The 17590-nt window shown below is 40.4% G+C and overlaps 1 protein-coding gene across 1 annotated transcript in view; it reads right to left on the minus strand.

Annotated features, from left to right (window-relative positions):
• The window catches only part of LOC135734667 (putative uncharacterized protein MYH16), an 85816-nt gene extending 70489 nt beyond the window's left edge, over positions 1 to 15327 (minus strand). The window contains exons 1-2 of the mRNA XM_065253547.2: positions 15171 to 15327; positions 3 to 167 (exon numbers count right to left, since the gene is read on the minus strand). Coding sequence (XP_065109619.1) covers positions 3 to 167; positions 15171 to 15263 — 258 coding nt within the window. The 5' untranslated portion in view covers positions 15264 to 15327. The remainder of the gene's footprint in view (positions 1 to 2; positions 168 to 15170) is intronic.
• Between the last annotated feature and the right edge of the window lie 2263 nt (positions 15328 to 17590).

Consider the following 17590-nt stretch of genomic DNA (forward strand, 5'->3'; position numbering starts at 1 on the left):
ACTGCATGCATCCTAGTGAAAACGTCATTTCTCTCCTTGCACAACTCTGAGTTCTCCTCCTCCAGCTGTCGGACCCGTGACAACAGCCGGTCCGTTTGTTCGATGGCTTTCTTCAGCTCTTCTCTCTCCCTCATCCCTTCTTCTACACCGGGTTGCAGTGGATTAACCTGAGCAGTGGAGAAATTCAGTTTCCTTTAGTCTGGAGTAAACCTCCCCCCTCCTCCTGCCCAGCCTTCTGCTTCTGAGGCCTTTCAGCCCAATTCAAAACAATCATGAATTTATTCCCCTGATATACTTTCACCACAATAACTCTCTTGGATCAAACTCCCACACAAACCGTTAGATTTATGTTGCATTGTACTGGCTTTCAGATAAAAACATCAAGAGGAAAAGCAATAATATAACTGCATTAAGTAGTCAAATGGGGAAAAGGAGTCCATCTGTTAAACTAATCATGTGTTATTCATTGTGATAGACAATATGTCCTCCTGTACTTGACTGCAAAAAGACATTACTGAAATTCTCAGGAAGGGAATCCTTACAGTACTTTCTTGCAAATGCCTCTTTAAAAGAAATGACAACAGAAGATTTTTTTTGTGTCAGTTGACATATTTCTTTTGGACACATGGGGCTCTATCTTACACCTGGCGCAATGCAGCGCAATGCGCGTCGCAAGTGTCTTTTGCTAGTATCCACCCTGCGCAATTATCATTTTCACGTTTAGCGCCACGTAGTTTAAATAGCAAATGCATTTGCGCTCCCTTTTGCGCCCATGGGCGTTCTGGTCTGAAAACGAGGTGTGTTCAGGCGCATTGTTGGCGCGTTGCTATTTTGAGGCAACTAAAATAGACTACGCAATTGACCAACAAAAACCTGGTCTAAAGTCTAAAGTCAATGGCGCAATATGTTTTTTGTTATTTAAAGAGCGCATTAGTAATATGCGCCTATAAACGGGACGACAACGCGCGTTTGCTTATCACAAACATGAATGCGCAGCAGCACAAAAACCCTTTTAAATATGAAAGATTAAAGGATTGAATGTAAAAGATTATTATTGAGTCTCTGGACATAAATGAGGACAATTATGAGACGTTAGAAGGCGTAAAGAGCTGCTTCACCTGCAGCCTGGTAAGTAAATAAATGCTTTGCCTTAAACAAATGCATCTGTTTTTAAATGTTTTTTTTTTTAAATGCTACCTCACGGATTTATTGTATATGATGACTCTGTACCTGTGAATATGGTGAGATGAGAAAATGTAATTAATTAAGTAAAAAATGAAGTAATGCTTAAAAAAACGTATGACGCTCTCCAAGTGCTGAAATGTGCGGAGAGCTGTTTGTAAATTCTTTATCTCCTGTTTGTTACATATAAAGTATTTTTAGAGTACAAACCTTTTCTTACATACTTGTAAATAATTTTTTGATGGTATTGAATAGCCATACATTTAAAGCAATTGAAAGACTGCTTTTTTACTTCCATGACTAAAAGAAAACAGGTTTTAAAGGTTTTAATAAAAAAATAACAATTTCAATACAAGTGAAAAACAACACAATTATTTAACATTAATCTTAAACTGGGGGTCTTCTTCCTCCGCTTAGTTTTTCAGTTTACAAAGTCCGTCATCTAAATATGGATTAGACATAGCGCCAGCGCAACTGGCTTTTAAAGGAAATGAGAGCTGAGACTATCATTGGTTTATTGCAGGTTACGCCTAAAAAACTCCCATTACTCATTAAAAAAAACCTTTTCGACCATTTTTCCCGTCGTTAAAGGACAAGTTCAGTATTTTACACTTAAAGCCCTGTTTTCAGACTGTTTATGATGAAATAGAACGGTTTTGACTGAAATTTCGACATATGATGCTGGCCCGAGAATTTTTGGGTGTTTTTTGTATCACCTCCCACCATAATGGCTTTATAGTTGCACAGGAACAATCCTTCCTAAAATGCATTAAACTTTCATTTACAAAGACGTGAAACTCAACGAGTGGTCAGGGGTGTTCACTGACATGCTCACACAAAAATCGCTGCAAAAGACGCATTCCAACAGGTTTTATCGTAGTTTTATCCAACTCCATTGACTTGTATTAGATGTGCTGTGAGGTACGGTATTACTCCGCGCCGGGAACTTTGTTTCTATATTTTTGCAATTGGCAAAGGCGGATTAGCGCCACCACCTGGGCTGGAGTGTCTATTATTCAAGCTCTGAGCGGAAGAATGTACGGGTGTGAGGCGTTTAAAAAAATAGGTCCACAAGTTTACAACGAATGCTAAAACACCTGTTGGAAAGCATCTTTTGCATCGATTTTTGTGTGAGCATATCAGTGAACACCCCTGACCACTCTGTGAGTTTCACGTCTTTGTAAATGAAAGTTTAATGCATTTTAGGAAGGATTGTTCCTGTGCACCTATAAAGCCATTATAGAGTTGGGAGGTGAAAAACAAACACCCGAAAATTCTCGGGGCAGCCGCATATGTCGAAATTTCTGTCAAAACCGTTCTATTTCATCATAAACAATCTGAAAACAGGGCTTTAAGTGTAAAATACAGAACTTGTCCTTTAAATAAGCAAAAGTGGATTCGTACACGCCCATTTAGACGTTGTGCTGTGCGCTTTAGACAATGCGCTTAGATCGTTAAAATAGGGCCCATGAAGTTTAAGTGACACATTATTAAAAGCAATGTTACATTGAAAAAAAAGATTCTGTTCATGGTTCACTTTATTTAAAGGCATAGTTCAGAAAAAATACTGCATGATTTCCTTACCCTCTAGCCATTCCTAATGTACTGTACAGTATAGGATTATCTTTTTTCAGACAATCACAATCAGAGTTATATTCGAAAATCCTGCACTGTAAAAAACTTTACTGCCTTAAATTTTTTTATTGAATCTACTCAGATTCAAATTATTAACTATTATTTATCTTAAGAAATGAGTTGTTATAACTTATAAAATATAGTTAAAAAAGTGAACAACTCATCTCTTATCAAGATAAATAAAAGTAAGTTGACATGACTTGCAAATCTTAGTTGACATAACAAAAAAATTTAAGGCAGCAAAGATTTTTTATAGTGTGTCTGTTCCAAGCTTTTTAATGCTAGTAAATGGTGATCTGATTTGAAGCCCAAAAAAGTCTATACTTCCTTTACAGGAGTAATCCACAAGGCATCAGGGGGTTAATACAGTCCTTCTGAGGTCAATCGATGCAATTTTGTAGAAAATATATATAATTTTAAAACTTTACAAACTAAATTTTAGACCAGAAGCTCAATTTTACACCGAAGATAATCACAACTAACCTCATTATAGCCCATCAACCCTGACAGGGTACACAGCAAAAATTGGAGAGTTAAAATTTCTGTGTTAAACATTTCTGAGTCGAAAAAAAAAACATTTAACATATTTAGAGTAAATTGTTGTTCAGAGTTGGAGTTAATTGACAGAGTTAATCATGCCAGTGTTAACCCAACTCCTTAGAGATGTAGATGTCACCGTGTGACTTTTTGTATAGGCGGAACAAAAAGTTTGGAGTTTTGGTTCCGCTGGAAGACGATTCCGCCCGGACGACTTACCTGCAACACCGGAACTTCCTGTAGTCTTCTAGGGGCGAATACAGCCTGATATGGCACAGGTGCGGCGAATTAACACAGCGGTTACCGATTGGCTGACGAGAAGGAGTAGAGGAGGATAAAAGTAACCCTAGAAGCACAGTTGGGGTGAAGTTTGTCCACGCTGTGTTTTGTCTGTGCTGTCGTGTCGTGTCGTGTCGTGTCGTGTCGTGTCGTGTCGTGTCGTGTCGTGTCGTGTCGTGTCGTGTCGGGCTGTTGTGCTGTGGCTACTACGGAGGAATTGGAGTTGTATGAACGGAGTGAAGGAGGATCGCTAAGCGAACTGCCAAGACAGCTAAGTTGAAGACGGTTGTGGTTTTCAATACGGATAGCCGGAGACCACATTAAGTGTGAGTAAACTGAATTCTGCCAATTGGGAGCGAATAAGCAAAAGTATTACCTGCTTGCTGTATTGTGAGAAGCTCCGTAGCATTAAGGCCCCACTGGAGAAAGAGAGAAAATGTGGGCGAGCCGGGAGTTCATTCTGGAAGTAGAAAATATACGTGAGTAGCATCTCAGCCTATGATGTGTATTGTGGATGTCCAAATCTTACCTGCTTTTGTGTTGTGAAAGTCACGAAGTGTTGCGGCCCCAGTGAAGAGAGAAACGTGGGCGAGCCGGGAAGCGACTCAATAAGCAGAGATATACATGAGTAGCCATTCAGCCTGTGATGTGTATTGTGGATATTAAAGTATAACCTGCCTTTGTGCTGTGACTGTCACGAAGCGTTGCGGCCCCACTGAAGAGAGAAGTGTGGGCGAGCCGGGGAGCTGTCCTGGAAGCAGAGATAAACGTGAGTAACCATTCAACCTGTGATGTGTATTGTGGATAGTAAAGTGTTACCTGCTTTTGTGCTGTGAGTGTCACGAAGCGTTGCGGCCCCACCGAAGAGAGAAGTGTGGGCGAGCCGGGGAGCTGTCCTGTAAGTGGAGAAACACGCGAGTAATCTTACAGCCTGTGGTGTATATTGTGAATGTAAGCGGTATCACTTGACCCTGTGTCGTGAGTTGCTACGTAGCATTACGGCCCCATCGGAGAGAGAAGCGTGGGCGTGCCGTGGGACATCTGGATCGCCGCCGGGGGAAGTCTCGTGTTCCTCCTTATTCATCTCATCCCCTCCACCGAGAAAAATCATCCAACCCACCATACAGCGGGCCCGGGTCGAGCTTGGCTTCATCCATAATTCACGAAGTGAGTGGGTAGTGCCGTGGGTGAGTCTTTGTCTTTATTTGAGTGTGTACACTTAACAGCTTGCAGTGTCGTGTCGTGCTGTGTCTATACTGATAGAAGCCATTCAAGGCCAGAGGAGTCGTGAGGAGAGTCAGCTGTGGAGAACGGTGGAGTGTGGGCTGAAGCACCTTATAAAGTGGTACTTCCTTGAGTGTGTAGCAACGAAGCCTTTCCCTTGACGAGTGGACGGGCAGTGGTGAAGCATCTGGAAGGTTGAAGTGAGTAGATGGATTTACGACAAATACTTGTGCCAAGGGGCGATTGGGCTGACGGCTGTGGGAAATAACTACCCGTGTGTGGAGCCTCTCCAAAGGTGCGTCCCTGTTCTGTAAGTCCGACGCCGTGAGTGGAGGAAGAACCAGGGAAGCGTTCGGCTCTGCACTGCTGTTCTCTACGTCTTTTCCCCCTGCCCTTGGAGGCCGTAAGTCGAAGCACATTGTGTAAAACCTCGTTGTTAAGTCCACTGCCCACGAGTAAAGAGGGAGAAAACGTCCAGTCTTGTGTATCACTAACCCTTTCTTATAGCCCATACCTAGAAAAGGAAGGAAAAGTCCAGTATGGTGTAATACTCACCTTTGCTTACAGCACGTACCTGGAAGAGGAAGAAAAGTCCAGTATTGTGTAGGGCTGGGCGATAATTCGATAACGATAATTTTACCGATATAAACGTTTTCGATAAAACGATAAGGACAGTTCGATAAGTGATCGATAATGTTTAAGCACTGTGCGTAATGTTGCGCGAGCACTTCCGGATGCGGCACGCACTCTTGGTTAACAATCACAGTGACAGTCAGACTTGAAGGAGTGGAAGATGAGGCAAGTTATTCATTTATTAGTAGAGACCTATGATTTTCGCGATGCGGATAACGCGGACGGAATCACGGAATCCAAATGCGCGGAAACATTTTCTTGTGTGTAATGTTGGACGCGCAAACAGGGTTCATCAAACACAGCAGACACAGGTGCGTGCAGTATACTTTACTTTCATTCAGCGTCCGCCTTGCGCACGCACACGTCCGCCCAGCTTTAAAAGTATATTTACAGGACATTCACAAATTCAGGAAACTGAGGAAAAGCAGCAGATCCACCACTGCAGTGAATATAGTGTTTGGGTATGTGAGCTCCCACAGCAACGTGACAGTCTTGACATCCATTTATCAGCGTGTATAGCTCGTATATGTATAACACACGCGTGATCACTGAACTAAGTTTTCTTTCTTGTTTAAGTGAACACAAACAGCTGTTACTCAGTATATTGAAACTTAAAGCAGTCTGTCTTGGGTCTTAAAGGGACAGTAGTCTGCTGCTTTTGTGTCAGAAATGTGTTGATTTCATAACAAATAGATTTACATTTAATACAGATGCATTAAAACAAGATTTTAGTTTTTGTATTTGTCATGTTCTGAATAAAAAGTAGTTTAAAACCATTATTAACTGTCTGGTTTTTACAATTTTCATTCAGGAGCAAAAATCTGCCTTTAAATTTCACAGGAGTAAAGATTTGTTATTTATCATGATAATTATCGATATCGACTGATATGGAAAACATTTTATCGATAATTTTTTTGGTCATATCGCCCAGCCCTAGTATTGTGTAATACTCACCTTTGCTTACAGCACGTACCTGGAAGAGGAAGAAACGTCCAGTATTGTGTAATACTCACCTTTGCTTACAGCACGTACCTGGAAGAGGAAGAAAAGTCCAGTATTGTGTAATACTCACCTTTGCTTACAGCACGTACCCGGAAGAGGAAGAGAAGTCCAGTATTGTGTAATACTCACCTTTGCTTACAGCACGTACCTGGAAGAGGAAGAAAAGTCCAGACCTGGGCAACACTTACCTTTGCTTACAGCCCGTACCTAGAGAGAGGAAGGAAAAGTACAGTCCTGTGCGACACGTGCCTCTGCTCGCATCACGGGCCTGTGGAAGAAAGCAGAAGGCCAGCATTAGAGTAAGCATACGGCACAGTAAGCACTCTTTCTGATTTTGCCTCCAGGAGAAGGGGAGCGCACCACGGGCTCAAGAGGAAAAACCTTAAAGGCTCGATTCCCCCGTTCTCGTGGAATCCCCGCCTGGAGGCGCGAAGAGATTTTTGTTTTAAGTTGCCCTTCCCCTTTTCCCTAGCATTTTTTAAGTAATTTAATAAAGATTATTTTTAATTGTAACTCCTCTCTTGTGTGTCTGGTCATTGGGGTGGCTTTGGGACCTCCTCGAGGTGGGAGCTAGGAAGGGGTTCGCCCCGACCTGTGACATAATTACACTCGATGACCTAACAGCCCAATGGGACTGGTAAACCCAGTTGCTTTCAGTAGAGATCGGTTGCAGAGGTTTTGTAGCCACGAATGAAAACACAAAGCACTGACAAGAGCATGCCAAACCAACAGCTGGCAATATAACACTAACCGTAAAGCCATGTTAGCCAATCAGAAGCCTGAAATGTTATTAGCAGCAATACTGTATTTTAGTTACATTCACCATTGCACAGACTCGCCTCACGTAAACAAAGGAGATAGCGATGCAGAACTCGTCAAACAAAATAGACAACAGGGTGCACTCAAAAGTCACAAGCCAAAATCTCCTGCGTGTGAAAACACCCGTGCTCATGTGGACCGGACCTAATTAATTAATCAACATTATTTGAATAATGTGAGTTTTGCTGAAACTGTAATCCAAAAAATAACCTTCTGACAAGTACAGTATTATAAGCACGTGCTTTGTTGGGTCCCATAATAAAGTTAGAAATCAAAAAGAATTCAAATTATTAAACTAACAAAATTTAAACTAGACATTCATCTCCACATATACACTGCATTCCAAATGATTATGCACATGCCATTTTTGCTTATTTTTCCAATACAGACAATAAGTTTACAAATTTGATTTTACCCTCAACACCTATATGACAGTGTGGATGGTATTCTATTTAAATGAATTTCAAGTCCAAAACATACTTTAATACTTCGAAAAATATGCAAAATATTCTGTTCCAAATAATTTTGCAGAATGCTTCTAACCAAATGGCTATTCACCAACAATCCAGAATAAGATTAATCTCTACTATTCAGTGTATTATGGCATGCCAATGAATAAAACTGTTTGAAAATAGTCTTCTTGTATTCTGAGCTCACAGCAAATGTTTTATTTTTGCAAGTTTTGGTTTGGGGGAGGGGTAGAAATTCAGCTTTATGCACTGAATGATCCTGTATTGAGGTTTTTTTAGGGGGGGGGGATTCCATAGACACCAGCAGGTTTACATACATGTTTGCTCCTTAACTGTGGCTTTTTAGGGATGCCTTTTCCTATTTTCCTAAAAAAGATTTTTAAAAGCCTTTATATAGTCAAATCTTTCTGTACTGTGAATCACTCATGAATCTTATAATAGTTCAATTATTTATGTGTAGATCCACCAAATATAAATTGTTATAGGAAATAATGTGCTTTTTTAAGATAACACACTTTTTTGTCTTTAGAAAGATCTTTTAACATCACAACTTGCTTAAAGGTGACATAGAATGATTGAACGGAGTATTTATCCTTGTTCTGTGATGTGACATGTAGACAAAGTTTTTTTAGTTTGGGTCTGTAATGCCTTAGAAGCTTCCTAAAAACCTCTCTCAGATAGCTCTATTAGGGTGGGGGGTTTTAAACAAGTGGTTTTGCACCTATTTGGCTCCCCCTACTGGCTTAACTTGCAATCTCATTACTGATTGGCTGACTTTGCTGCCACTCAAAAAATATAGCCAATTATTTTAAAGTGGAGGGGCAGTTAGATGCCTGGGATGTCATAAGCATCAGTTTTTCAGATTGGGTCGTTTTCTGGCTGACATTTTTAAAAGAGGAATTTCTATGAGACTGAGATGTTTAGCATGTTAAGCACTTTTTGTATGTTTGGAAATGTGGGTTAACTACCATTATTCAACAAAGACAAGGTAAAAATGGTTTTTCAATCTCTGTCCCCTTTAATGATTTGGAACAGCATATTTTGCATATTTCTCAAAGTATTAAAGTATCTTTTGACATTTTTATTTCATTTAAATATAATAACATCCACAATGTCATATAACTGTTGAGAAGAAAGTACAATTTGTAAACTAACTGTCTGTATTGAAAAAAAATAAACAAACATGTCATGTGCATAATAATTTGGAACACGGTGTAGTTATATACCTGATCATGCAAGTCTTTGTGTTTTGCTTTGCTTTCTATAATTTGCCTGATAAATGTCATATATACTGTATAGTATATATCTTTATGAGAGCTTATGCTACGATGTCAATCATACTACTAGATTTTACGATATACAACAAGCAATTGTGGCTTTGCTACTGTACCAACACATAGATCTGTTTTCTTGGATAGAAAACCAGATGTGAACTAATTTTCCAAAACACACTTAAAAGTTTTAAAAACTTGAAAACAAAATCGTTTTAAAGCTTGAGTCAAACTGCGTAATGGCTGCCATAAAAAAAAAGGATTTTACACTCAGATTTTAAAAGTAAAGGTTCTAGAAGGGTTCTTCACAGCAAGGCCATTGAAGAACAATTTTTGGTTCCCCAAAGAACCATTTATAGTAAAAAGAGCCAATAAACATTGGCATGCAGTATTTGCATATGCCATTTCGCTTTTCGCTTCGGCGATGAGCAGTTGTTTGTTCTGCTCCTGCTAAATTGTAACAAAGAGATAGATAGCTTTTCAGTGTTGCCATTACAGCATTATAGCAGTAACGGCCATTCACCTCTTTTGGCGTTGACACATTACATTTATCAGCTTCAGCAGCTACAAGAGCAGTTTCCTCTAAAAGGGCTGCACAGCTATTTAAAGACAGCATTTCTCCCATGTACACGAGTGTGTTTGCGTCAATCATGGCTTCGGAGGGCGTGTTCATCGGCTACGTGGAGGAGCATGCGTTGCCACCTTTGGTACAGGTGGCTATGCTCGGCTAACATGCTCGGCTAACATCTCGCATCTCCTCCCCTCTCAGCACCTTCCAGGGTGGGGCAGTTAAAGGGTACACGGTGGTTCCCTCTGTAAAGCGGTCGATCACGATGTGTATAGAAAGTGTATAGAAAGTGTAAAGAAACATCATTAGTTTAATGTTAAGTATTAATGGTCATTATATGCATGAATAACATTCATTCAATGTAATCTTAAGTTAATGCATTAACTTCATTGTACCCAAGAAAGGCGGTTAGTCCGCACAGACAGCACTGCTACTGTGGCATACATCAACCGACAAGATGGTCTACACTCCCGTCGCATGTTGCAACTCGCCCGCCATATCCTTCTGTGGAGTCAGAAGCATCTGAGGTCACTCTGAGCCATTCACATCCGAGCATGCTGAATTGCGCATCCGACAAGTTCTCTGGAACATCACTCCCAGGCGAATGGCGACTCCACCCCCAGACTGTCCAGCTGATTTGGAGTCAGTTTGGAGTCGAACAGGTAGACCTGTTTGCGGCTCCGGAGACTGCTCACTGCCAACTGTTTTACTCCCTGACCAAGGGAACACTCGCCACAGATGCACTGGCAAACAGCTGACCACAGGGCACTCCTGCTGAAAAAACCCAGCATCAAACCAGAATCGGAAATATGCTGGTTTGATGCTGGTTTAGCTGGAGGTTGCCAGCTTACCAGCACTAAAACACAACATATGCTGGTCTTGCTGGTATGACCAGCATGCTGGTGCTAGTGCTGGTTTAGCTGGTGCTCATGCTGGTTTGGTGCTGGTTTAGCTGGTATTCACTAGCAAACCAGCACCAAAACACAACATATGCTGGTCTTGCTGGTATGCTGTTTTTTCCAGCAGGGATGTGCAAATATGCGTTTCCCCCAGTGAACCTTCTCCCACAGACATTAAGCAAAGTCAAGGAGGACGAGGAGCAGGTTTTGCTGGCAGCACCCTCCTGGCCCAACCGAACCTGGTTCCCGGAACTAGTATTTCTCGTGACACCCCCTCCCTGGCGCATTTCTTCTGAGGAGAATCTCCTCTCTCAGAGACGGGGCATCCTATGGCACCTGCGCCCGGACCTCTGGAAAGTCCATGTGTGGTCCCTGGGTGGGATGCAGAGGTTCTGAGTGGCCTACCCCAGCAGGTAGTGCACACCATCATTTCAGCATGAGCGCCGTCTATGAGACATGCTTACGCTTTAAAGTGGAACCTGTTCATCGACTGGTGTTCTCTTCATGGAGAAGACTCCCCAAAAATGCTTGGTCAGTGTCATGCTCTCGTTTTTACAACATTGGCTGGAGCGACGGAGTTGGAATGGTTTAAAGCCCTTTAAAGCACTAAACGCCACCTCTGTCAAAATGAGATAATAAAATTAAACAAATGCTTTTGGCACATATTATACGTTCCTCAAATACCTTCTCTTCAAATCTGCTTAATCCCGGCCTCAGGCCATTTAGAAATACTGCTTTATTGGTCAAATCCATTAAGAGTCAAATAAAAATCCTAGTTCACAAGAAAACATGTCAGACGCACTTACATGTAAGACGAGTTTTGCATCTGAGCTCTTTAATTCTGACAGTATGTGCAGTATGCAGTGCATTTACCATACTCAAATACATTTGGAGAAACTATTTGTGACCAGAATGCATGACTTTAAAGTTAGATTATTAGTTGGAATGGACTTCAAATAGTTACAATGTTTTCCTCTCTAGGGCTATGTTTACACGTGGGCGGTTATTTTCATAAACGGACATTTCAACCTCTCCGGTTTCAAAAATAATATCGTGCACACGTGTCAGTTTTCAGAAAAGTGTTTATTTACATGTACCCGTGCATATATGCCGTCAAGAGAAGCTCAAGCCCACGTAAGCCAATCACCGGCTGCGCTGGTGGTGACGCGAACTGGTTCTTCATGTTGGAGGGAGGAGTTGTTGCAGTAGGTGATCGATGACGTCAAAGTACCGCGAGAGCGAGTTGAGGAATCATACGTAGAGGTCTAATTTCGAATCGCTCTCGCGGTACTTTGACATCATCCGTTGCAGCGCCGCATGAAGTCAAACACGCGTAAAATTGCTGACCTCAGAACACTCATCTCTGCTCCTCGACATAAAGGAGCAGCTGTATTTGCAGATACAAACACACGAAACGAGTTTGCACGAACATAAATGTGATCTGGGAAGCGTTCAGAGTAGCAGTCACATGTAAACATGGGTCGCACTTTTGACGTAGGTGCGAGCTCTGGCGCATACTCTGTGACGTTGCCTGCTTAAACATCCGTTTGTCTCACTTTACATGCAACCGTGCAACCGAAGATTTTCAAGATCTCCACTCTGGCCGGAGTTCTTAGAAACAATCGGTTTCAGAGGCGAGTTCTCCGTTTGCGTGTAAACGAGGGGCACAAACGAAGGTAAATCTCTCAGTTTTTAAAAATAACCATGTACGTGTAAACAGAGTAGGACTCATGAATGAGACTGTTTGTTTAGCAAAGTTTTCATGTTTCAACTTGAGACGGGAGGATATTCCAGATTCAGATTTTAATGTCAAAACACACAAAATGCTAAATTGTATTATTTGTAAACTATGTTATCATGAATAATTAATTATCCATATGCATTGGCAAATTTAACCGTCCCTCTGGCAATAAAGTTTTGCACATTCCTGCCTTCATACTTGATAGTTCAAGACTATGATCATGAGCAGAAGTTTTCCAAATAAATGTTTTCCCCTACTCTGCATTCCAAATCTACAGAGGTGACACACGCACATAAACACACAGATTCCAAGCATTTCAACAGCTGTTTGGCAAATTTCAGCCCTCTCTTCACAATTTTCCTTTAGCATTATGTGGAAATATATGTACTATTCATTCAGTATGAAACAGTGTCATTACGTAGCCTAAATATGTAATAAGCAGACCAAATGGAATAAATATGTTAAAATAAAAACAACACACACAAAAATGCTGGGTTGTTTTTAACATAATGCTGGGTAAATATTGGCCAAAACACACTGGTTTGTTACAAATGACCCAAGGTTGGGTTGTTGTTAATCAACCATGGGTTGTAATAATCTAGCAGTTATGTTAAAACAATATATATATGTATAATTGTATTGATTGGCTTAGTGTGCACAGCTCACAAAAAAAATGTGTGCATTCACAGACATTAAAAAAAATATTATAGAGCTTTCATAGTCTTTTCCATGGCACTCCCACTACATTTCTAACAATCTGAGCCCATGCAAAAACCACCAGAATGAATGTGTTGACTAACTTTCATATCAAATACTTATATTCATTTATTCACTTAGAATAATGACAGATTGGCATCATATTTACATCTGATATGGAATTTTGGGATTATTTACCTTGTGTTGAATTACTTGTTTAATTGTGCCATTAATGCATTTGCACAACGACTGCGTTATGCTATAAAAGTAATGCAATTTTAAATCCATAAAGTATATAAACACTGAAAATGATATAAGCAACAGTCACATGATTGGTTTTAATGTTCGATAAAAAAATTGTTTATATAAAATTATTAGAGGAACGCATTTTGCACTAAATTTTACCTCATGTATGAGCATGTCATTCCGTGCCCCCGTGAACTCCGACGAAGTCTGGCGTTGTAGGCCTACTAATATAATATCGAGACTGTCACATTTTGAACCATTACATTTTCTACAATCGGAAGTTTACAAACGTAACGACGTTAACAAACGGAAGTTTGTAGAAACTGCACATTACCGAACTGATGTTTGGAAATGTTGTGAGCGTTTCGGACGACGTTTAAATTCTTCAGATAGCAAAATGCACTAAGGAGCCCGCGAACGTGCACTGATGACGTTTGCGACTGCGCTGTTGCGTCTGCAGTGTCTGCGCGCGTCTGCAGCCCTTCCACCTGAATAAAGTATCATGTAACACGATCGATATATCATGTCAATTAAAAGACAACAAGAAAATAAAATACCATGAATTTGAGCTCTGTGTATAGAAAGTGTAAAGAAACATCATTAGTTTAATGTTCAGTATTAACGTTGATTAGGTTATATGCATGAATAGCATTCAGAAAATACAATCTTAAATTAGTGCAAGTTATAACCACCAAACTACAGTATCAGCATCTATCTGAAGAATTTTTTTAAATCAGTGCATCTGTAACTCAAATTTTCTCACCCATTTGTTAAACAGTTGTGCTCTACATTATACTCATTGATTTGAACAGCGATGTGTCCCTGATTGGCCAGCTAATCTGTACATTGTGATTACAATTTGGGCTAAGAAACAGGCTAAATTTGGGCTGTCAGTGAAAATCTAATAGACGTCTACCACCATAGCCCAAGAATAGACGATACGTATAAGTTTAAAACAAATGAAAGAAAACACCTTGAACACCTGTTGACATTGCCTACATGTTGGAATATCATACATCTTCAAGTTATTTTGGCAAAAATGGCATGTAACCAAATTCAAAGCTATTTAGGGTAAAAGTGGGTTACTCATAGCCGATCTATATTGGGTCTATAGTTAGCCGTCATTTCAACGTCTTGGTTTTTGCTTGGGATACCTCTGAAGTCAGCCGGAAATGTGACGCTCCTTACCATGTTTGAAAGATTCGCTCACAATGTAATGGGGTTAACTTAGAGGCTGTGAGTTCAAGTTATGTCAGTCTTGTTCACGTTGTTTTCAAAACATTCAAATTTTTGTTACTATATTCTTGTTACTGACAACAAATCTATATATATCAGATACAACCTGACATTATCTTGTTACACTGATGTACAGACTATTTGTTGGGATGCAATATATTGTACATCAATGCTATTTAAAATCTATTTGTGTTGCTGTTCAACTGCAAAACAAAACCAAATCCTATCTAAGATCAGCGGTGACATCAATGCAATGTTGGGAAAGAACTTACAGCCTAATGATTGCTGCCTTTATACAGGCTTATGCTTGCATACATTATTCTGAGTACATTTGAAGTGCCAACAAAGTCACTAATCTCAATCATTAAATCTCTTTATGCATGTCCTGGCAGGGCTATGGTCTTCCAGCTGAAGATCCAGATGTATTCTGGGACGGTTGCTTTGTTCAGAAATGTTTGCATACCTGAGACGCATGAGTGCGTTTACTCTTACTCTGCACATTAGTACCTGTCATTCCCAAAAGCTCTTTTTAAAGTAAACACTGCACTTTCACACTTTTACAACCGCAACTAGAAAAGACTTTTCCTGATACCTGGAAGAACAATGCAGACCCTAGCAAGCAATGCAGGAATGCTAGATTGACGTGAGGGTGTGTCTTAATAACATAGGAGTGCATGTGTGTGACACAACACAACAAATAAAACACAAATAAAAGAAAATGCGATTTCTTACATGAACCAATGGCTTGCTGTGAATGGCGATGATGGGACGGTATTGATGGAAGTCGGTTTGGATCACGCACACTTTCTTTTCCATCTTCAGCATAAGTGCACTCTCTCCATCCCGCTCTTCCCTCCACGCTCAAAGAGCGTCTGTTACCTGACTCTGAACCACACCAAACGCACACAATCTCATGCACACTCTCGCAGGGGGAGGGAACACCAGCAAGAAAAGAACTCCTCACCTCTCCACCCATCCAACACAACCACCCACTGTCAGTGGGCCACCCTGTTTTACACACGTTAACTTTCTACTCAGCTTTCTTTCTTTCTGTAACTCAGCTGGTGAACTCTCAATAAAAGCTATCACTGGTGTGGTACCCTTTCAAAAACTACACAGATTGCATATCAGTAACTCAAATTGGTACCACATAGGCTATATGGTACATATTAGGACCCTTTTAAAGAGTCCCATCCAAGTGACAGCTTTTGTACCTTTATTTTTGAGAGTTTGGAGTGGGATACAACCAATGCAATGTGGTTGTTGTAAGTTGAATCTGAAAAAAATGCACATACTGATAAAACATATATTTTTTTTAAATGCACAGCAAGCTGTTTTGGATAAAATACCAAATGCATTCTCCTGCCTGTGATGCTGGTTTAGTTTCTTATACACAACTAGAGAAAATAGATTACTTTCTTTTTCATTGGTAGTTCAGAGGGTGTATAGTATGAGTAATGCTGGAAAAGCCTCAAGATTACTTTCCAAAGCTCATCACTCTAATTTAAAAATCCCTCTGGGCTTGTAAGAGTTGACAAAACGGCTACAGGATAAAAGCTCTAAGGGCATGAAATGATATTTACCTTTGACATGGAAAAATGTCAGACAACATATTCAGGGTTTTAAGGAAACAAAAAAGACGTGGCCTGGGGAATTACTTATCCTTAACGTGGAAAATATGATTTCCTTGTGGTCGGATACAAAACCAAATGTGACTGCGGCTTTACACCCAAGCCAGAAGCATGAGTTCTGAAAAATTACTGATGATAGATAAATTGTGGCTGATGTCCCATTACCACAGACTATGCTTCTGATCCACGTGGAAGTAAATTAAACTGTTTCATGGTCATTTACTCCTTTTTTATTAAAATTTTTTCAACATTTATTCAAACTTCCTAAAACTAATACAGTGTGTTTGCACAATTATAATGTTGCCTATGCTGAAATATTTCAAAACATTTAAGCATAAGCTTATGCATTAAGATTAAAATATGTTTAAGATCATTTCAGTCCTAAATTTTCCCTGATAGTGTTAACATGAAAATCTGAATTATTTTTTAGATTCAGTATATACTACCAAAAACATAACAATTTGAAATGTAAAAAAATCTGTACAGAATTTTATAAATATTTGGCATAATGTTTTGCATGTTTGCCTTCGGGGTTTTACCCCACACAACAGGATTTTTGATCGTAAATATTAAATATGTTGAATATTTACGATTTGCAATCAGAGCGGCCCCATCATACTTCCGCGCAGATTTATTCACTCTTTAGACACCACAGAAGAACAGATAAGATAATTGGTTAAAATACAAGACAATCTCAGGATTTTACATACAACCAGTTTATGAGTTCGCATTAAATGAACACGGTGACTTTTTGGGACTTGAGCTTATTCACTGTATCCCCCAGAGTTAGATAAGTCCATACATAACTTTTTCATCTCAGTGCGTGCCATAACTCTGTCACCAGGTGACGATCTGTAAGGGCGCAACCAAAAGTGTGGAAAAGACGGGTTCCGCCCGGACGACTAACTCCAAACACCGGAATTTCCGGGGTTTCCCCGAACACGAAATCAGGCCAAATTATACACAGGTGGGGGCGATTTACACAGCGATTTCTGATAGGTCGATCAGGAGAACAAGCAGAGTACAAAAAGGCCTTTGAAGACATCAGAGGAGGGCTTGTTGGTGTACTTTGTCCACGCTGTGTTGCTGCTGTGTAGGGCCGCCGTTTTGATGCACATCGATCCCTTGGGGAAGAAAGAGGCAGAAGGTGACTAGGTGAAGAGATTGGTGGACGGATTTACTTGTGAGTGTGCGAATTCAGAGTCAATGAGTGCAGTTAAACCCCAGGTTGTGAGAACAAACAACGAGTGAGTAACCGCTGTTGTGTGTGGATGCAGTATTGACAAACGGCTGCTATTGTGTATTCTGAGTGTGTTAAAGGTACCTGGCCCCACTGTGAAGGGAAGCGTGGGTGAGTCGTGGGACTACCGGAAGCACGAACAGGAATCACTCGGTTGGGGAAGCCGTCTGCTGTAGGTCGTCTGGCCCTGCGAACACAAGAAGTGTGGGTGAGCCAAACAGGTAGTAAAATAACACACGGGGGTTGTGCTGATTTTTCCATTGTGTACTATACTATCTCTC

Source organism: Paramisgurnus dabryanus, chromosome 1, assembly GCF_030506205.2.
Source record: "Paramisgurnus dabryanus chromosome 1, PD_genome_1.1, whole genome shotgun sequence".
Taxonomy (NCBI): Eukaryota; Metazoa; Chordata; class Actinopteri; order Cypriniformes; family Cobitidae; genus Paramisgurnus; species Paramisgurnus dabryanus.